This window comes from Girardinichthys multiradiatus, chromosome 11 (assembly GCF_021462225.1).
Source record: "Girardinichthys multiradiatus isolate DD_20200921_A chromosome 11, DD_fGirMul_XY1, whole genome shotgun sequence".
NCBI lineage: Eukaryota > Metazoa > Chordata > Actinopteri > Cyprinodontiformes > Goodeidae > Girardinichthys > Girardinichthys multiradiatus.
In genome coordinates, this window is record NC_061804.1 from 34,113,021 (window position 1) to 34,139,961 (window position 26,941).

A 26,941-nucleotide genomic window follows, 5' to 3' on the forward strand; every position below is an offset into this window, starting at 1 on the left:
CAAGCAACACATTTTTGTTATTGAGTGGCTAACATCACTTTTCTGCTATACTGTAAAATTAATGTATAAATTACAATAATTATTATAAAAAGGAGTATTGATTGAGCTGTATTGCCTAATTGTAGTTGGGAGTCACCCAAAACAATTTATGTTTAGGGTCCCGTACAACGTTTGACCGACTGTTGGAAAATTGTTCTTGAATCAGGCTTTACACTGCAGCAGCAGCAGCAGCAAGAGGAGAAGGGGACACTGTGTTCCTTCTGCACTCCTGCATTACGTACTATTTCCAAATGAGGGCGCTACCTTCACTCCTCATGTTTGTGGCTCTATGCAAACTACAACGTTAAATTGTCACATAGGATGATAGTAGTTTCAACCTAATATTGTTTTCTTTTTATAAATAGCTAATTTTGTTCTGACATAATGTCTTAGATTTCAACACACAAGGCTTGAAACGGTCTATTTAACCGGTCGATAAGAGTGTATGTAATACTTTTAAAAATACAGCACTAATCTGACATTCATTTTCATTTATTAAGCCTAGAACCTCTAAATTTAATTTAGTTCGTAAATATGTGTAAACTATTCTTTAACGTTGTGACAGCAGCAGCCAGAATCTGATTATCTTAGAGTAGACCCCCCTCTTAAAGTAAGCCTTGTGGGAATATCAGATGGATATTATTTGTTGATTGTTGTGCGGAGACATGATGCTTCTTGCATCGAATCCGACAAAAGGAAGCGCTGGTCATATTGGTCATACAATTTGCTTTTAGGCTTGTCTCTCATGATTTGGGACAGCGAGGAGCGAGGATGGAGGACAGATGATTGGCTAAGCCTGCAGGAGGAGGGAGGGAGGACGAGACTCGCGCGTGTGTGTGTGTGTGTGTGTGTGTGTGTGTCTGTCTGTGAGTGTGTGGATGAGTGTGAGAAGCGTACAGAGAGAGGCGGAGGGAGCGCTTTACCGCAGTATCACTACATTTCTGCACCACTCATCAAAACTCTGCGGCATGCAGGCTAGAGCTTGGGGGGAGGGCACTTATTATTAGGTCTGTCCTGGGTGCTCTCTTATCAGACAGGCCACTGTACAGTTTTTTACTTTCATTTCCAACCATCCGTTTTGCAGTGAGCGTTTAGGTCGATTATTTCCTTATTTTTGTTTCACCGGTGCCAGGTCAATTGTTGCAATCTCTACTGTAGAGCAATTTTTTCGCAACTTTAGGAGGTAAAAAACAAACAAACAAGCAAACATAAATTTAGGACAGAATGGCAAAGGATGGGGAAAAAAGCGAGTGGAAGGACTTTGTGTGGAACCCGAGGACCAGGGAGTTTCTGGGCAGAACGGCGAGCAGCTGGGGTGAGTAAGTCTGTCCAGCTTACAGCAATGCAGCAAACAAGCTCTCTGTAACAGGTCGTTCTTATGGAGTACATCCCTCAGGCGACATGGAGTGTTTTAAAATATCCCAAATCTATGTGACAGCGTTAGAATGCTACCTTTGCAGAAGTTTATCCTTGACAGTGTTCAGGTAATGAGGAGACTTTCGCTCTTCAATGCCGTGGTGCTGAAATGTGACTGCGGCACCGCTCATGCAGAAGCCGGTACAATATTCCCCCCATGGCGGGTTATTACTAATGTAGGACAGAGCTTTTCCTGGCTAATGCGCCGCTCATAAGGGTGAAGTCATGCTCTGTCCTTCCATTTTACATGTGATTTGTCCAGATTAGAGCAGCTCTACTCTGTAGGCAAAGTGCTTGTCATTGGTTTACTCTGAACCCTGCTGCAGATAAGCCCTTTTCTGGGAATTGAATTGTTTTAATTTGTGCAGACACTGCTTTCCATACATGTATCTTTGTTAGATGTGCTTTCACCATAATGCAGCCTGATTCATTTTTTTCAAACTTCTCCCTCAACTTCATTTAATGCCATTTAGACAGGGGTTCTGCCAGTGTGGGAGCAAGGGGAGGCAAAGTGGCCCCCCTCCCCCATGAACTCGCTGCCCTCTGTCAGCCTTACGTGTCTAATGTTATTTATGAATATGAACTCAAAAGAGGAGAATTTAAAGTCTAACGAGTTTCAGTGGGTTCTGGTAATTTACTTTTAAAGTTTTGATCATGTTGTACCAGACATTTTCAAAATGGAGTCCTCTGCTGTGGGTTATTTCCTGAAAGCCACGCGTGAGTTGTACAAACTCAGAATATGTTTTGTCCCCGTCCTTGACAAGCAATGGTTGAAAGCAATTTTTTTAATATTCCAATTATAGTCTCCTGTACCCAAAACATCTCCAGCTCCAATTCTCAGGAGGTGGTTCAGGGCTTTGCTTTGATGCGCGTCATAATCTGTTATATTTCATAGAGGTAAATTGGTCTAAAGGATGTTCGTAACCACAATAAACCAAATATGGTGTGATATGCAGTTTACAATTATTGTAATTTATAAATACATTTTACAGTATAGCAGAAAATATTATGCAACTGAATTAAATCATACACGAGATTTAAGCATTTTTATGATAACTCTCCATAATTGCTCAAAATACTTCAGTAGCTAGAAAAATAAATAAGCTTTGATTAAGTATATAAAAAGGTTTCTAAGATATTAAATGAAAGAGATAGGAAAACTATACATCCTGTTTAAAATAATAGTTTTATAACTCCGACTAATAATATCGACCAGTAGGAGTTATTTTAGTTTGATAAAGTGTCATAATCTTGTAAATTACATAAAATTAATTGGTGCGAATGGGTTCAGTTCCACAACCAAAGGACGTAGGATGTATTTCCATTGATTTAAATGTTTTCATAAAAAAACCCAATAATAATTAATCTCTGTAAAATATCTAAATGTTTAACCACCAAGAGAAATAAACTGATATGCAGTTGTACATTGGTACAAAATTGTTTATTTATGGGTAACATGGCAGTAGGAAACTGGGGTGCGAACTGACCAAGGAGCAATTTGACCAATAGCTGTTGCAGCATTTATTTATATGTGTCAATTTTCTACTGTTTTATAGCATGCCACTTTTGCATATCCCATTCCCCACCCACTACATAGGGCCACAGGATAGAAAAACCCTTGAAATTCATCTCTTGCTTTCGATTTTTAGTCTGCTTACCACTAGATTATCAGTGAAACCCCTAACCCACCCCACCCTAGCCCCAGACCCACCTTTTTTAAACTTTGAAAAGGCGCCCCAGCATACAGAGACCTTGCTACTATTATAAAGATTCATGAAACAGCAGGACGCATATGGCTCTGTTCTAATGACACTGGGGGCATTTTAATCTGGGTAAAGCTGAGGACCAAATGCTATTTGTATCCCCCTCAACCTGGCCCCTCCCGGTCTGTGTAGTTCAGCAAAGGGATTTAATCCTAATCTAATGACTTCACTGGCTGATGAAAACGGTATCAATTCAGGACATTCTGGCAAAGCAAGAGACTCAAAGTCTCTACTATCATTTTTGATCTTTGGACTGCATAGGTCTCAGTGTCACCCATCAGGTTATAATAGAATGTTAAAATCTTATAACTTATATATATATAGAGAACAAACAATATTATAGTCAACTCTGATGTAGAAAGTTAAAAGTGCCACAGTCCGATAAATAAATAATATGTTAAATAAATATTTATAGATGTGACAATTTGATAAAATTGGAAAAAAAACATATAGTCATTTTTAACCACTTATTCCATAGTGGGTCATGGGCGAGCTAGTGCCTATCTCCAGCAGTCTACAGGCAAGCGGTGGGGTACACCCTGGACAATCCATCGCAGGGCAACACAGAGACATACAGGACAAACAACCAAGCACACACTCATTCACACCTAAGGGCAATTTAGAGAGACCAGTTAACCTAACAGTCATGTTTTTGGACTGTGGGAGGAAGCCAGAGTTCCCAGTGAGAACCCACACATGCACAGGTGGAACAAGCAAACTCCATGCAGAAGGACCACCGGCTGGGAGTTGAACCCAGGACCTTCCTCCTATCAGGCAACAGTGCTACCAACTGCACCACCGTGCAGCCTTAAACCCTGCACCTGCTCCCCTGTGGCCCACTATGGAATAAATTCATATGTATTCAACAATAAATTTACTTTTGAATTGTTGCTCATTTGGCTTGTTCTACTGGAACAGAGTAAAGAATCAGTAGTCATGGCCTTCTTTTGTTGTGTCATAATTTATGCATTGATTAATTGACACAGCATGAAAGACTTTCAATTCAGACACAGGCAGCCAAAATGATAAAATTGACAATAAATTAATTATGACTGTTATAACTTTTTCTCTGTGTTATTACAGCTGTTACATCTGTCAGTTCTGAAAAAGTCATATTTAAAAGATTTTTGGCTAATTCAGAAAAATCAGCGATTGCTCCTGAGCACACCCTGCTGGCCTGGAGGCCTTGAGAAGTTAAATTTGCTGGTGCCTTGGGCCAGCTCTTTCTCCCACAGAGCAAATTTAATCCAGCTCAGTTTGTTCCCGTTGCGCCAAGGTCCGATGGCCTTTTTAATCTGTGCTCTCTCTAAGGCTCAGTAATTAGTCTATTTCAGTTGTGAGTTATTATAGGTCGGCTACGTTTGGTATTTCGGAGAGCCACACTGGGAATAGAGTTACGGCATTAGGATTGTGAAAATATATAGACGCATTCTCAATTTGTTTCCCAATTTAAACAACAATTGGTAGAAGGCACATTATTTATTTTTCACCCAATTCAGGAGAATGTTTTTTAACATGTTATTTAGGTTGTCGGCTCCTTTAGAAGCTGAATTTGTTCTTCATCTTGTCGTATGGGCCCGTGAAGCTGTGTAATGTTGCTTCAGAGCACTGGATCAAAGCCTTCTTTGAGGATTAAACATAATGCACACCATTGCGTGTTCTTCTTTGTGCACAGGGCTGCAGAGAAATAAAAACAGCCTTGATAGAGGTTTGATAAAACACAGGACCACCAGCTGATGAAACAGGTTTGAGCCTGGCCTGAAAACAAGGCTAATTTGGTCCTCTGCACATCCAGTTTCTGAAAACAAAAGCGGGTAGGACACTGTATGCAAGGTCAGAAAAGTTAAAATACTTATTCTGTTTCTTTTATAGTGAGACTTGAAGATTTATACAAGGTTAATTTTGTAAATAACAAGCCCTGATTTTAGTTTCTAATGTCTTTCCTTAGGCTTTTTAAATTTGAGTTCCGAAGACTGATATCAAGTTACAAAGCAATTACCCAGCATGATTGTCCAGCTTTTTCTGAAAGAAAACCACACACTTCCTGCTTTCAATCCTGAAAAACAACTGAGGTGCAAACCACTTGACTGCTTTTTTTTGCCGCTTGCAAAAGGCTGAAAGAGAGATGTTTCACTGTCCATCATCAGTGCGTACTCAGAGGACACATTGTGAACCTAACACCCTCTTTACGTTGGTCAGGGATGCCCGCATGCTTAGCTGTATGTAGCATTGTGGCCCTCCAATCTCCCCTGGGTGGTGTCATATTGTAGTCAGCACAATCTGCCTCAGGGGAGACAAAGAAAAATGCCTCAGCACTTTGTTTTGTCACTGTTTCTTCTAAATGTCTCCTAATCTCCTCAGTGACTTGTAGCGTCTTCCTCAACAAACAAGTCAACTTTATTTTGATTTAATTTAACAAACAGGTTAATATTTCTGGAAACAATTGGATGAAAAACACACCCACATGGGCTTTGAATCATTAAGGAACCCTTGTGTAATTGCCCTCCCTTGGATCAGCTTCCCCTTGACATTTTGTCATGGATTACTGCCAATGTTATTTTGTGCAGGGAGGCAGATACAACACTGCTGCTGATGGAGCGCTTCGCTGGAGGCTTCCAGCAGAAGCACAGGGTCAGGGTACTCAGCTGCTTCCTAGTGCTGGCCTCAGGTGCTTATGCGTCACAGAAAATGCTATTTCTGCTGTCTGGGTCATTGCAAGAACAGAAAAATACTTAGCAAGAGATTTTTAAAACTATCTCTTAAAGCCACACAGGAAACTTAGCATTAATAGATTACAGGTCAGGTAAAATCTTTATTCTTTGAGCCACATACAACAATATCACTATGGTGCACAGATGGTGACTTAACTGTAGACTTGGACTCAAGATGAGCTGAAGTCACAACAACTAACTTTGGATTCGAGTTAGACTTGTGCTCTGAAGACTCAAGGTGACTTAGAGAGGAAGTCTAAGCATTGAGTCTTATCAACATTATCTGTAAGTCACGTTATCAGGAATTAAAACAGCTGGTACGTCAGCTATGGGATCTAAATAATTATTGGGATCATAAGAATTATTTCCTGTTGTCTTTCTAAGTGAACCGATTTCAAAACAAAATAAACAACTTAAACACAACCTTCAAAAATCTCTCATTGTTGAACTGCATCATTACAAACCTCCTGCTTATCAAAATGAAACCACTTCCTGTTCTGTTCGTTCAAAAATTTTATAATGTATAGCTTACCCTAAAATATATTTAATTTTCATTTTTGACAAGACAGTTTTAAAATTTATAATGAAACATGGTTCTTAATATTGTTCAAATTTCCCAGACTCAGTGTGAGGAGAACAAAAACCTTCAAATACTACAGTGCAGTATACAGTGAAAGAGTGGATAATATAAACAAAATAGCAGGTGTTAAATGTATCAGTATGAGGACAAAATAAAGGAACTTTGATTCAACACTGAGAGTTGTTGATTTATTTCTATTTCTTTTCTCTTCTTGAAACATAAATGTGTTTTTGTATTTCCATGGGGTTAATTATTACACTTGTTATTATCTTCACATTGAAAATAATTTAACAGTTTTTTGCAAAGGAAAATAACTAATACACTGTACACCATATGAAATCCTGGCTATGGCCATATTGTTTCATAGACTGACTAGATAAAATTACATTAATAAGAAAGTATTTCCTTCAGCTTTTAGATACTTAAAACCTGACTTAGACTTGAGACTGGACATCTGTGGTATCGTCCCGTTGAATTTTATTTCTCAGTCAACATATGCTGAAATATAGAGGACCAGATTACAGACTAGGGAAAAAAGCAAATATGCAAGGGAGCATAAAGCATGGTTCAATTTGTTTCATTCTTTGGCAAAATATATTTTATTGAGATAATGGTGGGCAGTTGCTAAGTTAAACATCAGAGAGGAATAAAAAATAGACGTTCTGCAGTAAGGGGTCCAGTTCACTGAAAAATAGAGGTTTGTACAATAATGGTATAGACATTAGCAGTTTTAAGGGCAAGAATTGAACAAACTAGTTTGAATTCAGTTTAGATTGTCTCCGCAGGGACAAAATTAACCAGTCTTATGTTTCATTCAGGTCTGAGATTATTATTACTTGGAGCGATTATTGCATTACAAAATTATGAAGACTTAAGAGAGTAAGAGAAGTTGTAGCGTTCATGTGGAGTTTAACAGCTTGCAAAAAGTGTGGGGCTGATGGTATAGGGGTTAAAGCACACGACCATATGCAGAGGCTGCAGTCCTCAAAGCGGCTGTTCCAGGCTCAAGTCCCGGACCCGGTGGCATTTGCCGAATGTCTCCCCCTCTCTCTACCCCTCTTTCCTGTCTGCCTACTGTCAAAAAAATAAAATAAAAAGGCCACTAGTGCCAAACAAATGTCTTTAAAAAAAAAAAGCTTGCAAAAAGGAAATTTTTGGGGTTCTGTGTGTCGTCCGCCTCTCTCCACACCACATCCTGTATGCCTTCTTTTGTAAAATAACAAAAATAAAGTAAATAAATAAAAAAAGTGATGATAATTAAGCTGTCTGTATTGTTTCCAAAATAACATTTAAGACAGAGATGTTGTTTAAACAGCCTTTATTTGGTGCTTTAGGATTTAAGTAAAGTTAAGTTGGGAAAATTGAATAGAAAAAAAGACAAAAGTAGACAAGTATATTACGAACTGTGACTAAACCAATATGCAAAACATACATTAATAGAACCAAATACAACAGTATAAAATAACAAAAGTGCAAAAAAAAAAAATACTGGGAAAATTTAAAAAGAGTCTTAGACCAAAGCCATTGTAGCATTTTATTGCTAAAAATTAAGAATTACCAGTTTCCTAAAGAGTGAGTAAATGTTGATTAAAATTGTATTGTTTATAAATTTCGAATTGTTCAAATCAATGTGTTTTTGGTCAGATACACATACAGTGTAACTAAATATTAAACTACTGACTTGCACTATAAATTAGTGTGTTTGCTTTCCCTAAAAAAACAGTAAATTTTAGCACATAAACTTTTTTTTTGTGACAAAGTTCTTGGAGTTTTTTTTAAACAAAATAGTATATATATAATATAATGCTCTTTTCTTTTTTTTTTTTGTAGGTCTCATTATTCTCTTCTATATAGTTTTCTACCTCTTCCTGGGGGGCCTGTTTGCTCTCACCATGTACATCATGCTGCAGACCCTGGATGACCACAAACCCACCTGGCAGGACCGCCTTTCCACACCAGGTGCCAGATATTGCAAGTTCAAACAATTTGGGTGCAGAGCCAACTCTTTGTGAGCCGTCATGACCTTCGTGCTGCCTCTTTGTCTTTCACAGGTTTGGTGATTAGACCCCATGCGGATGAAGCATTTGAGATTGTTTACAACATCCAGAACACTGAGAGCTGGGACCTGTACGCCCAGGCTCTGGACAAGTTCCTGTCACGTAAGTCAGACTCCTGTCCTTTGCTGGTCTTACTCAACAGATGTACAGCTGTGGATTATCCAATTGCTTTTTCTAACAATGGATCATTCCTTTAGAGTCAGTGAGTAGGAGGTTGCCTTGCGGCAGAGTTTTTGAGTCATGAGCCTTCACAAACTAAGTAACCCCCACCCCCGCGCTCCTCTCCGCCTGCAGCTTACAACAACACCCTCCAGGCCCAGAAAAACCACGAGTGCACCCCGGACCAGTATTTTCTGCAGGAGGACAGTGGTGATGTGAAGAACAACCCGAAGCGCTCCTGCCAGTTCAACCGCACCATTCTGGACGCATGCTCCGGACTCGATGACCGTTACTATGGATACCAGATGGGCCAGCCGTGCATCATCATCAAGCTGAATCGGGTATGAAAGAAAGGAAAAATAAGGCAAGGAAAATGGATGCTGTTGCTAAGAGACATTGAGCACAGGATATTAAAAAAAGCAGGCTGGGAAACAGAAAAATATCCCTGAAAGGTCTGGGTTAGGATTACAGTGGCACTTATCAGTAGCATCCATTATGCCTCATAGCAACATAAAAGATTACTTTTTTTTCTCTGTGGTGTGAGAGTGAAACAAAAATTGGTTCTTTTTTTTCTATCACGCCAGGTAATTGGATTGCTGCCAGGAAAGGATGGGCAGGCACCGTCTGTCACCTGTGGTGCAAAGGTAATCCCTTTTTTTCCTTCACAATGAAGGGCTTAACATGACAAATTGGAGTCCAGCCCATTCATAGCTACTCTCACCTGCAGTATGCCTACCTATTGTTCCCCTTTATTTTCCTCTTAATGACTCCATTGTTTCAGCAATATATACAGTACAGACCAAAAGTTTGGAGCACCTTGATGGCCACCCGTTTTTCTTTACTTAGCTGCTTTTTTCTTGCCATAATACAAATTCTAACAGTCTATTCAGTAGGACTATCAGCTGTGTACTGTATCCACCTCCTGCAAAACACAACTGATGGTCCCAACCCCATTTACAAGGCTTGAAACCCCACTTATTAAACCTGACAGGGCACACCTGTGAAGTGAAAACCATTTCAGGTAACTACCTCTTGAAGCTCATCAACAGAATGCCAAGAGTGTGTGTAGCAGTAATCAAAGCAAAAGGTGGCTACTTTGAAGAACCTAGAATATAAGACATTTTTTCAGTTGTTTCACACTTTTTTTGTTCAGTATATAATTCCACATGTGTTAATTCATAGTTTTGATGCCTTCAGTGTGAAGCTACAATATTCAAAGTCATGAAAATAAAGAAAACTCTTTGAATGAGAAGGTGTGTCCAAACGTTTGGTCTGTACTGTTTGTTCATTTGCACATTTGCTGACGTTTTTTTTTTCCTCATTGTGCTCCATAATATTATTTTCCCTCTCAGAAATACAAAGTTGGCAAAGATGAATGGGTAAGATCAGCAGTGAAGTTCCATATAGTGAAATGTAGATGCTTAGAAGTGGCTTAGAATGTAGTGATAAACTACAGTGTCTTGCAAAAAAATATATACCCATCAAACTTTTCCACATTTTCTCTTGTTACAAAGCAGCACAAAGTAGTACATAATTGTAAACTGGAAGAAAAATGGTACATAGTTTTGATTTTTTTGAGAAAATAAAAGGCCGAACACTATGGCATCCAAATGCAGTCAGCCCCCTTTACTCTGATACGCCTAAATAAAATCGAATCCAGTTACCATTAGTAGTAACCAAGTAGTGGAGTCCACGTGGGATTTAATCTCAGTATAAATCCAGCTGTTCTGTGAAGGCCTCAGAGGTTTGTTAGAGAACATAAGTGAACAAACTGCATCATGAAGACCCAGGTCAGGGAGAAAGTTGTGGAGAAGTTTAAACCAGAGTTAGTTTATAAAGCAATATCCCAAGCTTGAAAGACGGTGCTCTGGTCAGATGTGACCAAAGCAGCTTCGCAGCCTACAACCAACTGCAGCGGGAAAATGACGTGGTTGCTGTTGGAAAGCTTCTTTTTAGCAGGGACAGGGTCCCACGACATTTAGGGTACCCAGCAAACATGAAGAAGGTGCTCTGGTCAAATGAGACCAAATCTAATGGAAAACTAACATTGCTTATCATTTTGAAAACACCATCTCCATAATGAAATATGGTATTCTGCTGAAGTGAAACGGAAGCTAGTCAGAGTCGACGGGAAGATAGATAAAGCTAAGTACAGGAAAATCTTTTAAATAAAACAGCAAAAGACTGAAAAGGCCTTGAGACTGTGGTGGAAGTTCATCTTCCAGGAGGACAATGACCCTAAACATATAGCCAGAGCTACAATGGAATGGTTTAGTTTAGTTAAATCAAAGTATTTTCAGGTGTTAGCATGGTCCAATGAAAGTCCAGACATAAATCCAATTGACAATCTGTAAGACTTGAATATTGATGTTCATAGATGCATCATCTATCCAATCTGATTGAACTTGAGATATTTTATAAAGAAAGATTAGCCAAAAAAATCAGTCTGCAAAGCTGTTAGAGACATTTCCTAAAATTCCTTCAAAATACTACTGCAGGTGTAATTTCAGGAAATTGTGGTTCTACGACATCTACATTTTTGAGAGTTAATGTGTAAAGAATTTAGAACATTTGTAATTTGCTATTAAGCCTCAAGAGGTTTTCATAGAAATTGTGCTCAAAATAACAAGCTAAAATCTAGTTTTTCTCAGCAAATACAAACTCTATTTAAATAATCATGATGTTAATAATGCTGGTTGACTAAAAACTGGGTGGATTGTGGTGCTTTGTGGCAAAATTTATATTTTTATAATCTATGGGATCTGTGCTTTCAGCAGAAGCTGTGTGGTGAACAGCTGAGACCGAGTTTTGTGGTGATGCAATTTTGTGGAGTTTACTTTCCGATTCAACTGCTTGTAGAAAAGTAGAAAAAAAAGTTGAATTTATCCCCTAGTACCGGGGGTTGGGGCATAGTAGATAGCTGGCAGGCAATGCTTTTGAAAAAGTTTAGAAAAAGAAGTAGATAACTAAAGTATTTTTATAACTGACAGAGCTGTTTCCCCCTCTTAGAGAGACGACTCTGACAAAATTGGAGATATGGCTTACTTCCCTTCAAATGCCACTTTCGATCTAATGTACTACCCTTACTATGGCAAGAAAGCTCAGGTAGGAGAGTATTTCTAATCAATGGACAGTCTAAACTCAAACAGTTTCAGCTTTTTTAGATTTCTAGAAAATGTGCTTTCAAAGATAGCCTCTGGTCTGTTATTGCAGGTGAACTACTCTCAGCCTTTGGTCGCTGTCAAGTTCCTTAACATCACTGTCAATCAAGACATCAACATTGAGTGCAAGATCAACGCAAACAACATCCCCACTGGAAGTGAAAGAGACAAGTTTGCCGGTAGAGTGTCTTTCAAGCTGAGGATCAACTCTGACAACTAGCCTGACCCCAACTGAAAACTCTTCTCCCCCGACCCCTCCGTCCTCACCCCATCTTCTGCACCACTGCACATACACAGAAAAGTAAAACCGCAGCATTTACACCCTTGGCGTGACTTGGTTGCCCCTGCTCCAATTTTTTTTAAAGGGGAAGGGGATTGTGCGACAGGGTAAATCGAGCACGAGAAGATGGTAATGTCATTGTTTCTGTCGGTAAACGTTCTGACAAATGATTTTCTGTAAATTAATTTGAGGTGACCTCTATTTATACTGCATGATAAACTAGGGAATATAAACAGGATGTGTTTTCAAAATTTGCCAGCAACTTTACCATGTTACACAGTTGCTGCACACCTCCCGCTGCCTCGTTCAACAGTGTCCCTCTATGTATCTGAATATACACAAACTACAATACAAAAAGTGTATATCGACAGTATTTATACAGCATCATAACCTTATATAGGTCTGTCTATTTTATTGCACTTAAAAAAATATTCCAACAAACCTGCTTTTCTCTCGATCGATGGATCCAGAGATGAAGCCATTTGCATGTGTGTGCTCTCTTAAGTGTGCTTTAAAGGCACACTGTGTCCCACCTCTCAGCTCTTGTTAATTAAAGACAGGTTAAGTGACTCACCACCAGGAGGGACCACCATACAAGCTTTAACCCTCATGCACTATGCGTATGTGTACTTGGAAGCATATCTCCAAAAAAATGCGTGAATGGATGTTTTTTTTTGCCAGTGTGTATGAGTGTGTGCTTTTCATTTTCCGATCCCATCTCTTATTGTAGGTCGGGAAGTTGCATGCAATGTGCAATATTCATTAACAGGCATACATAATGAATGTGTGCATCCATTCATCAGATGACTCTTATTACAGTACAGTCACTCTGGATGGTTCAGCTTTGATCTCAGAGCAGCTGCTAATAAAACAAACAGAAAGCATATCTGGTATGGTTTTAACACTGAATCCGTTATAATAAGACTAATCATTGGAAAACACGTTCTAAGGCTATAGACATGTTCAATAGATAAAAAGAATTAGCTCACTGGTTCCCATCATGTAGGGTATTTTTCTATCCAAGTCACCCAAATGAATTTTATTTGTTAACACCATTTATTCAGTTTTTAGCTTCATATTCTCTCTTTGTACACTGTCATTCCTAAACGTAAACCAAAAGCTATATGTCTTGTGTATACATTTTACATTTATTTATTTAAACTTAAATATGTAGTTTTCTTTCTCTTTTTTGTTGTTGAGTGTTTTGCATCTATTTCCTTTATACCAGGAATAGATTTCATTGTCAAATTTTTTATTGTTTTGCACTGGAAGTGTGCTTTTTATTCCTTCTTTTGTGAAGCAGAGTCAATTTAATAAAACCACTTGGAGTTTTTGGAGGAGGAGGAAGTTGTAGATGTTTTTTTCTTTTGTTCCCTACTTCTCTTTTATTATCATGGTCACCCTTTAAAGTATTCATCTGGACTGGAATATCAGTGTGTAGTGTTTATCTTCCTGAACTTAAAATTGCCCAATAAGCATTTAGATGTACTTCACTGACCAATAAGTTATTTATTTGTTTTGTTGTTCTTGTTTTATTCTCAACTGTTTGAAAGAAAAACAACCATGATGAATATCTAACCATTATCACTACCATTAAAGTCATAAATCACTCCTGAGTTTGGTGCTGGATATACATTCACTGTGCTGTGTTGTTCCATAAACCTGCCTGAAAGATCTACTTTAAGGCTGATGAGTCTGTAACACTGTAAACTGTTTCACTCAGTTGTAATATTTTCCAGCCATATACAGCACCCTCCACAATTTTTGGCCTTTAAAAAGGGGATATTGCTATATAGACTTGGTGACCATATGATGTCTCACTTATCCTTGTTTAAACTGTAGATATGGGTATGTTTAGGAGGGTTTCTAGTGTCTTGTAGCTATTTCCTGGCTTTTGTAGATCAATACATCATCTGCCTTACTTGAATAGCATGGACTGTATTTCCCATTTTGAATAGTGGCTTAGAGGAATTGACCTCTGTGTCACGTCATATTTATACCCTAGGAAACAAGGGGTAATGGATTACTGAATACATGTTTCTTGATAATATGATCAACTTAAAATACTTCTGATGACGGTGTAAGGAATCTGATTTGATCAGTTTCTATGATACGTATAGAAAAATGAAAACTGAGTTACAGATTTTTTTTCCTATTTCTTTGTCTAAAAGATAACAATCTGGTCAAATAATTAATCCCTTTTAATTATTTATATTTAAATGATGACCTTTATTTATAGTTTTACACATGTTATCATTTTGGTTTTTGAGTTACTAACAGATAATAATGCACTTATTCTGAAATTCAAAAGGCATTTCATTCATTTTTGGCATTTCGATTATTTGAATTCTGTGTTTTAAAATGGTTTGCCAGACAAGGCAATGGTATTGCCTATTTTTTTATTTTATGAAACTGAGTTTCAAAAACTGTGATTTATAGATTTTATTTTATTTCCAGTTGAGATTTGTTTAAGTATTATAGATCTTAATTGATCTAAGTTAGTTCAAATGTTTACTACATTGCTGAATCAGCCCCATGATTTGTGTAAAAAGTTTTTTTTACAAAAATCATGATTTTTCATAGGTGTGTTTTTCCACCCAGTGTATAAATGTGTTCAAATGAAAGGTTGAATTTTCCAAAAAAAAAATTGTATTAGATTATGCTACTGTAATTAAAAATTAATTTGTTTTAAGGCTCTTTACTAATCTTTACCAGGGGCAGCTGGTAGAAAGAAAACGTGTAAAACAACCAAACAGGACCTTTGATCTGATCCTAGAAGGACAAGCAGAATGAACATGATCACCTCATCTTTATCTAAGTTCGTAATTCAAAATGATGTGCTTTAACGGGCTCTTCCCTTTTAGCTTTTTGGGACTTCTCTGACGGTTTCACATGTACACTCCTCTTCTGGCCTGCTTTCAGTGCTTACTTAATTTCATTGTAATCTCTTAATCTGGTCAACTAATCCAAAGCAGGCACGCTGAACTTCTTTACCCTACTTTGTCGTTCATGCTCCAAGCATCAAATGCCCTGTTCACTGCTTCAAAACGTCATTCTCAGTCCAGCTTTCCCCACATTTAAACCCACATTCCCTCAATACTGCAACCTATCTAGTCAAATGTTTGGCCACATCCATTTATTTCATTTTCTTTTCTTGTCATATATACTTGAAAATAGTTTCTTCTGCTAGTGATATTAATGGTAATTTACACATTCAGTTTTGGAGCTCCGATAGATCCTTTTCTGCAGTTCTTAACAAAAATCTCACAGAATCATAAAGGCCTCCTGTTTACACAATAATAAAAACGCGCAAAAGTGGAAAATGTTTCCCCGCACCATAACAGTGCCTCCTGGTGGACAGACATCTTTGTTCTCCGGTCACAGAATGTTTTTTCCTGCTATCTCAGTTTATCCCTTTATTTTTCTGTGCTAATTTAAAGATGTTATAGAGAAATATATATTTATCTCCTGTGCAGATGTGTGGTTGTGTAGAAGACAGGCCATAGCAAAATTCGTTATAGGGAAAAAAAAGAAAGGAGAAAAAGGAACGACATCCACACAATTATGTGTGATATTAAAAAAAAGTAAACAATAAAATGTTTTGTGTATAAAAGACTATTTTTGCTGAAAAGAGAAGAGAATGTAAGGATTGAACTGCATTGTGACATGAAAGCTAAATGGTGTGATTTTCTAATTTAGTTTATCAAAAAAGCAAAATGCTAGTAATTTGTTTAGGTCTGCATTATGCTGTAATGTTTTTAACATCACTTGAGTCTGTTCTTTTTTCTGTTTATTTAATAAGAAGGACATTTTAAAGCTTGAAATCAAAGTTCTAACAGGACTTTAACCAAAGCACTTTCAGATACTACAACGCTGCACAGCGCTGTGTTGGAGAGAAATTCATGCTTCAAACAGTGAATAAATACAGGAAATATCATTACCCAGACATATCTTCTTAACGTTGCACTGTTACTTATGATTGTGTTTCAAAGGACTGTCCTAAAATATACATTTATGAAACTTGTTAAAAATACCTACCTAAACAAATAAATTAAATATCCTGGATCCTCATTTTTGGCTCTTACCCTATGTCTATTTTTGCTCATGTTTAAATCAAGGTAAAAAATATAAATACATGTAATTTAAGGGCAAGTTTTAAAGTTTAAAACTTGATTTTATTTCTTGCATCTCAGCCTTATTTTGACTTCAGTGTTTAGTTTTTTTGTAAAATGATCAACTGATTTTATATGATATGATAACATATTTGCAAGTAAAGGAAGAGGGAGTCAGCAAATGTTCAATTTGACTTCAGGTAAGTATAATTTGTAATGTCACTCAACATAGTCTCAGTTGTGTATAGATCTAGTGGATACCAGGAGTTACCCTTTCTTATTTACTGTTAAAGACGTGGTAAGGAATTTCTGAAGTAAGGTTTTGTTAAAGGATTATAAGCATTTATTATCTTACCTCCTGTAGACAACTCTCTTGATGTCTTTATTTAGTGCAAATTCAGATTACCCAAACAACATTTACTTTTGGAGTTCATTTGGGTTGGAATTGGGATGAAAAATTGGCCCCATATGGGGTTGTCCATAGATTACATAAAGTTTGCTGCCTATACAGGTTTGATGCCTTACTTTGGGTAAAAAGTGAAACCTACAGTGGTCTTATGTATGTACTATGTGGGTTGTAGTTAATCAACCCAAAAAGGTCCATACAAAAATATCCATAGTGAGCACTGAGTAGACATCCAGACTGAGCAAAATTCTTATAGGGCCCACATAGACATGTTGACTGGATAGTTAGTCCCAGAGGCTCAATTTACTGGCTGTTCTGAGAGCGGGCCATTACCACCACTTGGGAGTGAGGGATTTCATGAACCTTTAAACCGATGTCTCATTTTCATTTGATGGCTGCTTACAAAGAAGCCGATGGATATATACACAGGAAAAGAAAAGAGAGAGTGGTGCAACACCAATATTCTTCTTGAGGCCGGATAACTGCAGGAACAAGAAGAGTAAACTCAATATTTTACTTTGTTTACTTAAACTGCTATAATATTTTTGCTTTTCTGATCACTTTACGTTTATTTCATACAGTTACTCCAACCAGAGGTTTTCACTTCTAGGTCTCTGTTTCACAAATAAAAAATAAGTGGGGCACACCTTTGTCCATTTCCTTTATAAAACACATCAGCTTCTGTTTATATAATTGTCCAACACAGATGTGACAGCTGTTTAAAGGTTCAGAAAGTCTTGTTTGCATTCACTGCAGTTAGTTTTGGGATTAGAGTTTGTTTTAAAAGCAATAGTTCAAAAGTTTTAATGTTAGATTCTGTTAAGTGTTTGAAAGTATTATATACCTTAACTGCAGTAGTTGTATTAGTTAGTCTTCATGTAGTAGAAATTCAGAATAGTTGATCTGGACACTAAACCTAATGTCATATCCGAGGGACCAAGACCAAAAACGTCATAGCAGTTTACGCTATGTTGTTTGTTGTACCTTCAATCTGTCATCATTTTTACATTGGGTGTTAACTTATTTAGAAGATGATGGTTACTTTAATGGGAAATAAAGGTTGGAGGCGGTGCACCAAAAATGAGCTTCCTATGTGAACGCATACTAAGAACAGAACACAAAGTGTTTCAAGTCATGTAATAAAAGACAAAATAGATAAGTTAGTGTAAAAATAAATAAAACAGAGTTGACCTACACCTCTGAAATTTTCCTTTATACACACCTTTATCTTTAAATCAGGAAGTTACTCTGTCCAGAATGCTTTACATGTTCCTTTTTCAGTATGTGTTTCAAACAAAAACATCATTGGCGATGCACCGACTCTTACTTACTTTTCTCATGTAAATAATTATCATGGATTCTGTAAATAACAGTCCAGTGCAACATTTTAAAGGTTCATAAAATTGCCTTCACATAAACCACTGTGACATTTTTAAGATTAGAGTTGTTTTAAGAAGTCAGAAGTCTGCTTTGGTCTCGGCCCCTCTTGGACTAGCTTCAGCTTCCTGCACCAAACAATCTGAATCTATACTAAATGATGACGTCAAGATGCTAATCTACTGCAGATAAGATGTTGACTGATTATAACCTCTCAACAGAACCTCACTCAAAAAATACTGAAACATTCCTTAAATCGAGAAAGAAAATCTTGATATATATACTTTTTCAAGTGTTTACAGCAGAAGTCAAAGTTCACTCACTGGCTTGTTTTTTTTCATAGAAAACAGCTTAAACTCAGAAATACATTCTGATATAAGGTTGTAGTAAAAGCAGCCTACACGTTTTTCATGTAAATCCTGGTAATGGCTGTTTTTCTTCTAAAACTGGTTTCTTACAGCTAAAATCAAAGTGTACTGCTTGTTTCTCCTCCACGGCTTCAATCTGCGTCTTTATCCCTCGTTTCTTTTCTCGCTTCAAAAGAGAAAGAGAGTAATGCTGTGGAAGGCAGGCGGACAGGATTATGAAGCATTGAGGTATTTAGGGGTTTTAAAATAGTTTGATGAAAACCTGAGGATGTTAGTTGCATGCCATTTTCTTTAAGAAAGCTCTATTCATAAAGCCTATTTTACATTTTAAAGTTTTTTTTTTATCTACAGCATAACTTATGTCAGACAAGTGTCAGAGTTTAGACCACCAAGTGGTTAGAATAGGAAAGATTAGTCAGGAATTGAGAACTGGAGCCTCTGCTGGATGGATGATAACATCACAACAGTTGATCACCATAATGATTCAAAAATTTTCAGATTCAGATTGCCTCTCTTCTCTTTTTATAGCCCAGTTTAAGTTTAAATACTAAACTTCTGTCTATATTTTAACAATGCTTTTAATCTGCAACCTCAAAAGAAAAAGAAACAAACCAGAAGGAAGGAACTTTTTTTCCATACTCACCCAGACCTGGATCATTCTTTATAATAGATACAATTTCATACCTTTCCAAACAGTGCTGGAATCTAGGAATGTATTTTAAAAAATAGGTACACACACTTCATTCTTATCTAATTTTTTCATTATTTTCCTAAACATGATACAAAATGTTCAAACTTTTGTTAAACGGACAAATTTAGACTCTAAAATGCAGCATGTAGTACCAAGTGCAACATATATGAGACCTCTTTAATCAAGCGAGATTGGTCCTACAACAATTTCTAGGCATCTGGCCAGTTATGAGGTAGCATGCAAAATCCATGAGCATGAATTTGTTTGCACTTAACCAGGAAGTAATTATCTAACCCATATAAAAATACCATAACCAGCAGAGGAAGATACAAGAAGTATTAAATCTGATTCAGTCACAGAACACTACTTCCTTTGGGAATTCTGTGGCGTTGATGCTTTTATAGTGGTGTTTTCACCAGATTACGTGAGTCAATGTTTCCATATGTCATCTGCTGCATTGAAGTATCTATAAGTTGTAAAAAATACAGCAGCTTGATCTTAAGCTTTAAACATTTATCTTTTGACTGCAAAAATAGTCTGCTCAGTTGTTTTTGATAGGTGTACTTCAATTGGGTTGAACTCGAAAGTTCATGGCGATACCAAAGGCATACAAGATGATTCCCATTTTTAGGGTAGGTCCAGCATTTTATTTTCCTCTAGTGCTTTCTGAGTCCTGTCATAGATTTCCCCAATGGCAACAACTACTCTGGTCAACACCTCACTCAGCTCCTCCTGGTTGTGCACACACACCAGCCTGAAGAAAAATCCCCTCTCCGGAAGGGCAATGAAGGCCAACTCAGCAGCCCTGCGGACAAACCAAGTGTGGTGGTGAGAGAGGGTGCTCTGGTAGGCTTCTCGACACAGATCAGAGGGGCTCCTGAGCCGTCCGGAAGTTGGTGTCTCAGCCAGCTTCTGCAGGAAGAGCTTCAACCAGAGCAGAGCCCGGTGCAGTCGCAGAAGAGTTCTGCACCCAGAGTCCGTCTGTTGGTTGAAATCAACTATGCCTTGCTTCAGTTCCATCCAAATCATTGAGCGCACGGAGTTGTAGGCCCCTCTACCCTGTGAAACCCTAACAAAATTTTTTTCCTCAGTTTGTGAGTTTTCAGAGTTTCGTAAGTGCATGTCTGGGCCAACCTCTGCTTCGGGGCTCCTCTCAGATAGCAGGGCCAGTTGGCGTATTATAGTGGTTTTAGTCTCTATCTCGTTTGATATCAGACTAACCATAGGGCCCAGAGACTCCATGAACCTGGAACAGTGACAAAGAACAGAAAGAGTCAGCTTACAGAGACAGAAATGGTTTCATTCCCCTCTACCATAACAAATGTACATCGCCTTCTAGAAGTTCTCATGTCTCTTGACATTTTTAATGTTTTCTGTCTTTAAAAACCAGAAACTTCTATGCATTTTATTGGAATTTTAGGTGATAGATTAAAATAAAACTGTTACATAGCTATAAAATGGAAGGAAAGTGTTACATGGTTTAAAAAATGTTAGAAATGTAAATCTAAAAGCTGTTGCATGCATGTATGTATTCAATCCTCTGTACTTTGTCGAAACATTTATTGCTCCAATTAGAACTGGAAGTCTTTTGGGGCATGTTTCTATGAGCTTTGTACATCTAGAGTCTACATTTTTTCCCATTCTTCTTTGTAAAATAGCTCAAGCTCAGTCAGACTTGATGTAGAACGTCTGTGAACATCAGTCTTGCCATAGATTCACATTGGATTTTGGTTTGGACTTTGACTGGGCCACTCTAACACATGAATATGCTTTGAACTAAAACATTCCATTGTACCCTTGGCTCTATATTTACGGTGATTGTCCAATTAGAGGGTAACCCTCTGCCCATTTCTTAGGTCTTTCGAAGTCTCTAACAGGTTTTCTACCAGGACTGCTCGCTATCTAGCTCCATATATTTTGCAATCAACCCTGACTAGCTTCTTGCTCCAGCTGAAGACAAGAATGTGTTCAAAATGATGCTGCCATGCCAATATTTCATTGATGGTGGGGATGGAGAGTTCAGAATGATGTGCAGTGTTAATTTTCCTGCAGACATAGTATTTGCATGTAGGCCAAATCATTTAATTTTGGCTGAATCTGGTCATATCACATTCTTCCACATGGTTGCTTTGTCTTTGCCTGGTCTGTCAGTTTAGGAGGACAGCCACACCTTGGTAAGTTTGCAATTGTTTCATTGTAAAATTATTTACAGAACTGTGCTCTTTGAGATTGTTAAAACTTGGGATATTGTTTTATAACCCAACACTGTGTTACACCTCCCTACAATTTCAATTCAATTCAATTCAATTCAAAAATACTTTATTAATCCCAAAGGGAAATTAAATTTAATCCTACACACAAGTGGAATCAATTTACAATTTAGGTGACAAATTAGGTGACTTCAATTTGTGGATTTTAGGGTATCAGAGAGATGGGAGCACAGAACAAATGCACACCAGACATTTCAGATTGTAATTTATAAACAGTTTAGACAACTATGCATCAGTTTCCTTCCAATTCACAATTATGCCAGACTTTGTGCCACTCTATCATAAAAATCCTAATTAAATACACTGAGGTGTGTGGTTGTAACATGACAAATTGTGAAAAACTTTAAGGGGTATGGATACTTTTGCAAGGCATTGTATCTGTCTCAATGACACAGCTTCAGCTAAAGCTCTTACTTTACAAGCTCATCCCAGCTGGACAGATATGGCTGCAGCAGCACATCAGAGGTGTAAGCCCGGGCAGCCAGCAGGTGGGAGACCAACACCGACACCTGGAAAGTCTGGCCGGGGCACAGAGAGAGGACAGGCGGGCCCTTAGTCCCGTCTGCCTCGCTGCTGTTGGACAGCTGGTGAAGCTGATCCTAGAGTAGGGGGTGGGAGTTTATGGTTTATGGTCAGGGATTAATCAACAGGGAACAAAGAAAGAAAAAGGTCATCTGATTTATTCATTCATTGCCTGTCTGCTTCACAAAATCCACCATGTATTGGGTTAGCAGTTTAATTATTTCCACATAACCTGTGTACTTTACCTTGTTAATCTGATTGTAACCTTTTAAACATGAATCCCATTGGTAATCCAAACCTCCATCTGCACAAAGCATTAGAAAAACATGAACATGTTATACAATATTGGCAATGACGTCATCTAAAGTATCATTTAAAAGAAAAATTCACATTGTGTTGATGTAGCATTTTTTCAAGCCTCAGTTATAACAAGTGCAGTTATTGTTGCTCTGCTTCAAGTCTTTCTGAACTCCCAGGAGGGGAGATCTTTTACCATGGTCAGCAGCTCGTGACATTAGCTTTTGGCTGCTGTTAGGTGCTTTTTTTAAGGATGAGTTTATCCAAGAAAAAAGGTGGCTGCTGGTGCCAAGATTAACAAGCATAGACAGGTTATAGTGGAATAAATCTGCAAAGAGGTGATCAAGTGAGCAATGCATTAATTTGTTAAATCCTGCTGTTGTAGTAATGACTCTAACTATTTTAAATTACTTAAGAGTAGCTTGCTTTTGTTCCCATGTGCTGCAGCAATTCTATTACCAAGAAACAAAGTAGGAAACAGCTGGCCTCTCAAACATTGCTCATTATTTTAAGCAAGCAATGTACTGAAATACACACCAAGTTGTAGATTTTTTTGTAACAAATGTTTTAAATGTGAATTCAGAAAATTATTAAAGAGTATGAATATTTTTACAATGTACTCTAGGTTTAAGTTTTAATTTTATACTATGTAAGGCAAGCATTATATTATATTATATTATATTATATTATAATATATTATATTATATTATATTATATTATATTATATTATATATTATATTATATTATATTATCAAGCAAACACAGTGCCACATTTTATTCTAGCTCCCTCAGTCTGTCTGTGAGTCAGCAAACCCAGTGACGCCACCTAACAAAATCTGCATACAGTTGTGTTTAGACTAATAGCAGTCCAACTAGACTAACCAGATCAATCATGGTTTTTGGTAGAAATCATATTACCACGTGACAAATACTTCAAATACGTCATAGAAAACCAACAGAACCAACATTCATTACATACATGCTCCTAAGTTTGTGTAACTGAATAACTGAGTGAGAGAGGCATGTTCAAAATAATAACAGTGTGGAGTTCAATTATGTTCCAGGCATTTTACAGAGGAACAGTGTACTTTGATTAAGACATTGATCAGAGAGGGGAAAACATATAATAAAGTGCAGAAAATAATAGGCTGTTCAACTCAAATGATCTCCAGTGCTTTAGAATATATAGCAAAAAAACAGGGAGAAGTGGAAGAGAACAAACCAATACAAACCAATACAAATGAATTAAAAAATAATCACAATGGCAAAGACTCAGCCACCAAATAATCAGCTCCAAGGGTGATCAAAGAGGGTCTGAAGTTAACGGTGAGTAATGTGAAAATTAGAAGATGTCTGTGTAAACCCAATCTATGGCCAGAAAACTCTCACCAAGTCCCACTGTTAAAAAAAGGACGTGCTGAAGAGGATACAATTTGCCAAATATCACATCAGCTGGCCTCCAGAGAAATAAAGAAACATTTTGTGGACTGATGAAAGTAAGATTGTTCTTTTTGGGTCAAAGGGCTGCAGACAGTTTGTCAAACGACCCCTAAACACTGAACTGAAGCCACAGTCCACTCTAAAGATAGTCAAGCATGGTGGTTCAAGCATCATGATATGTGGATGTTTTTCTTATTGTTGTGACAGGCCTATTTATCGCATACAAGGGATCAAGGATCCGTTTGCATATGTCAAAATACTTGAAGAGATCATGTTGCCTTATGCCAAACAGGAAATGTCCTTGAAATGGGTGTTTCAACAAGACGACCCCAAACACATCAGTAAGCAAGCAGCATCTTGGTTCCAGAACAAAGAAATTCCAGCTAGTGAGTGGTGAGCCTAATCTCTGGACCCTAATCCGATTGAAAACTTGTAGGGTGACATCAAAAATGCTGATTCTGAGGCAAAACCAAAAAATTGTGGAATGTTGTCAAATCATCCTGGCTGGAATACCTGGTCACAGGTGCTAGAAGTTGGTCAACTTATTAGTTTAAAGATTTACTGGAATGATAAATGCTAGGGCTGTAAATATGAGTAAATATGTAAATATGAGTTTGTAAGGAGAAATGTAGACAATGATATTTTATTGAAAACCCCATCTTTCATTCTTTCTCTTTTTCTGTAATGTGATTGAGAGATTGTTACATTTTTCTTCAGTGTTTCCAAGGCATGGAAATAAAAACTATTCCAATAATTTTGAGCTTTACTCATGTTTTTAAACACACTGCTATTATTTTAAACACAACTGTACATCCTGCCTGTTGAATCAAGTCAACACTGTAACAAACTCTACATGCTTACATATAGGGTCACAAAATCTGTCCAAAAATAATATTTGTAAAATCAAGGCATTTATGGTACATTGGAAAAATATTCATACCTCTAAAACATTTTGACATTTCTTCACATTTGTCTGTGCTACAGTTGCATACTCCATGGTATTTTATTGGAGTTTAATGTGACAGACCAATGCAAAGTATTGCATAGTTGTGAAGTGGAAAGAAACGTTTTTTTTTCTAAAAGGTGTGGCTTGCATGTATTCAGCCCAGTTTAATCTGATTCCCCCCATTTATTTAAACCAGCATTCAAAAGTCAAAGAGTTGGTCTGTTATATAAATTCCCAATAAAGAAAATAAAATGTTGTTGTTATGTGATGAAATGTGAATAAGTAAATACTTTTGAAGGGCACTGTACTTTTTGATATAGTTTGAGCCTGTTAGTTCCTCTGTGTCAAAGGGCAGTTATCAGTATGACTCAATTTATGTGAAAAAAGTGCTCACATGAAACATGGTGCCTGAGTTAATATAAAACCATTGCCAAGTCATTTTTGGAACCTAGAACCAAATCAGCTCTGAACCTATTTAAGTGGGTTAATATGAATGTGTGGAGGTGGCTGTTCCAGTTTCCATCAGAAAACCAGGATCAGCTCTTAATCCATACTGGAGTAGATGTCACATGGTCTCAGCTTAGACCTTCCTGAAAAACATTACTCTGAACATTTGTTTTTTAGGGAAGAAGTCATAAAATCTCTCATAGTTTGTTTTTGTTTTAACATTAGAAACTACTATGAAGAAGCTTAAAGAATTTCTTTATTTCACCTGTAACACTGAAGATTGGAAGAAATCTGAGTGTATTACAGTCAAAACCCTTACAATTTAATTTAAAAAGGTACATCAGATCGTACATTTAAATTTTCTGAAAAAGGTAGTCCCTTTTTAGACAAAAATAATAGGCTTGATTATTGTGCCTGTGAAATACTTCTGATCTGAACCAGATTAGTTTCAAACTCAGCAGAATGAATAAAACTAATAGCAACATGCTGACACCACAAGCTGAGAAATATACTCACGTAACCACAGTGAACCAAGGCACAGCAGCAGGAGCAAGATAGCAGCAGCTGCCTTACGCTTCACACCCATCCTGACATTCAGTTTGGGGCCTGCCAGTCTGCCTCTGTAGCTTTTTCTCTGCTGTTTACCTTTTAATTCTTCCGTGTTTCACGAGGGCTTGTGCCCTTTCACTGGCTGTCCCCAGACCCCTTCGTCTGATCCCCCCTTGTCCTCTGAAAACTATCATACTCTTCCTCAAAACCTCTAATGAAAACCTCCATCAGTCATCGCACCTTCAAAAACTCTTTGCATGCTCCATTTACTTTTCCTGCATTTTCAAGCAGCCGTTATCCCCTCTGTTGAAATTGCTCCCTTGCTCTGTCTAGGCTCTGTTTCTGTTTGATTTTGTTTTAGCTGCCAGTCTCTTGGCGAGTTGCTCAATCTGAGGGTCCAGAGATCAGCCGGGAGCAGCCTGTAGCTGATAAAGCAGAGCAAGCTCAGCTTGTCTGACAGTGACCTTCCTCCTCCGGATTCATCTTCTGTGCAGCTTTATATTCCTGGTGAGCAGAAAAATGCTCACTCCCCCACTTCTCCTCCCACCACCATGCTACCTCCTCCCTCCCCCCTGCTTTCTCTTCCTTGTTGCTTCAAAAATAATTGACACCAGCCACAATAACACTGAACCACACAAACACAGATCTGCAAAACATCGCGGTTTATGATAATATAGCATGAATAGTCAAGCCGTGTCTTAAGGTCATGCCAACTTGGGTTAGAAAAGTGTAGGGTTAGGGTTAGGGGTGTACATGTATTTACAGCTTAGCAAAATCTCCCTTTGGAGGCTGATGATGTTAATAGTGTAAATCTAACTCTACTTGTCTTGTATTAAATAAAAATGTTACCTATGAACATTATTTAATTTAACTAAAGTCTAAAGTCTATAAATTATGTTGATAAACTGACTAATGTGACTCATTAATGGTGTTCACAAGAGTATCGCCTCCAATGGTTCAATCAGTGCAATCCACAGGGAGCTAAACAGACATTGAACTCTACGCTCAAGCTGAACCACATGTCTGCTCATGAAGAAGGGCTTAACAATTGTGTTTTCCTCCAAAGGAGCGGGAAAAAAATGAAAGCAGGGGGCATTCATTACAAGACTGTGTGGGGGCTTATTACTGGGCTTTTATTCAGTTCAGCCAATGGAGGATCCGATCTCAACAGGCACTAACCTGATGAAAAGGAGCTGAAAGCACTCATTCACAAGCTTCAGATTCCACAGCATTACTTTGTAACCATTGTGAAGCCTCTGCAAGTATAAACTTAAACAGAAGAGACCATTTTGAAGAGGCTGAAGTGGAAGACCTTCTTTGTTGTGTTCACTGTGTTTTTTTTTACATTTA

At 37.6% G+C, this 26,941-nt stretch overlaps 2 protein-coding genes across 3 annotated transcripts; one reads left to right on the forward strand and one right to left on the reverse strand.

The window, feature by feature from the left end:
- Window positions 1-949: 949 nt before the first annotated feature.
- Window positions 950-16,237, forward strand: atp1b2b (ATPase Na+/K+ transporting subunit beta 2b). 2 transcript variants are annotated; one of them, XM_047378837.1, is made up of 8 exons: window positions 950-1,354; window positions 8,340-8,468; window positions 8,561-8,668; window positions 8,861-9,066; window positions 9,310-9,369; window positions 10,078-10,104; window positions 11,735-11,830; window positions 11,939-16,237. In XM_047378837.1, the coding sequence occupies exons 1-8, from the start codon at window positions 1,264-1,266 to the stop codon at window positions 12,104-12,106; spliced, it is 885 nt and encodes a 294-aa protein (XP_047234793.1). In that variant the 5' UTR covers window positions 950-1,263; the 3' UTR covers window positions 12,107-16,237. The 2 variants fall into 2 exon arrangements, with proteins under 2 accessions (XP_047234793.1, XP_047234794.1); XM_047378838.1 differs by lacking the exon at window positions 10,078-10,104 and having other exon boundaries at window positions 955-1,354.
- A 2,931-nt stretch (window positions 16,238-19,168) lies between these two features.
- gltpd2b (glycolipid transfer protein domain containing 2b) lies at window positions 19,169-26,120 on the reverse strand. The gene is made up of 4 exons (XM_047378836.1): window positions 25,559-26,120; window positions 22,158-22,216; window positions 21,805-21,989; window positions 19,169-20,366 (listed from the first exon to the last, which is right to left on the reverse strand). The coding sequence occupies exons 1-4, from the start codon at window positions 25,626-25,628 to the stop codon at window positions 19,748-19,750; spliced, it is 933 nt and encodes a 310-aa protein (XP_047234792.1). The 5' UTR covers window positions 25,629-26,120; the 3' UTR covers window positions 19,169-19,747.
- Window positions 26,121-26,941: the final 821 nt, after the last annotated feature.

What these genes read in the sequence shown, in the direction of transcription:
- atp1b2b (XM_047378837.1), top strand. Translation starts at nt 1,264, where the DNA reads ATGGCAAAGGATGGGGAAAAAAGCGAGTGGAAGGACTTTGTGTGGAAC. An exon ending in CAGAACGGCGAGCAGCTGGG is followed by an intron (nt 1,355 to 8,339) that starts GTGAGTAAGTCT and finishes TTTTTTTTGTAG; the next exon opens with GTCTCATTATTCTCTTCTAT. An exon ending in AAGTTGGCAAAGATGAATGG is followed by an intron (nt 10,105 to 11,734) that starts GTAAGATCAGCA and finishes TCCCCCTCTTAG; the next exon opens with AGAGACGACTCTGACAAAAT.
- gltpd2b (XM_047378836.1), bottom strand. Translation starts at nt 25,628, where the DNA reads ATGGGTGTGAAGCGTAAGGCAGCTGCTGCTATCTTGCTCCTGCTGCTG. An exon ending in CCTTGGTTCACTGTGGTTAC is followed by an intron (nt 22,217 to 25,558) that starts GTGAGTATATTT and finishes TGCTTTGTGCAG; the next exon opens with ATGGAGGTTTGGATTACCAA. An exon ending in AGCTGGGATGAGCTTGTAAA is followed by an intron (nt 20,367 to 21,804) that starts GTAAGAGCTTTA and finishes TCACTGTTCCAG; the next exon opens with GTTCATGGAGTCTCTGGGCC.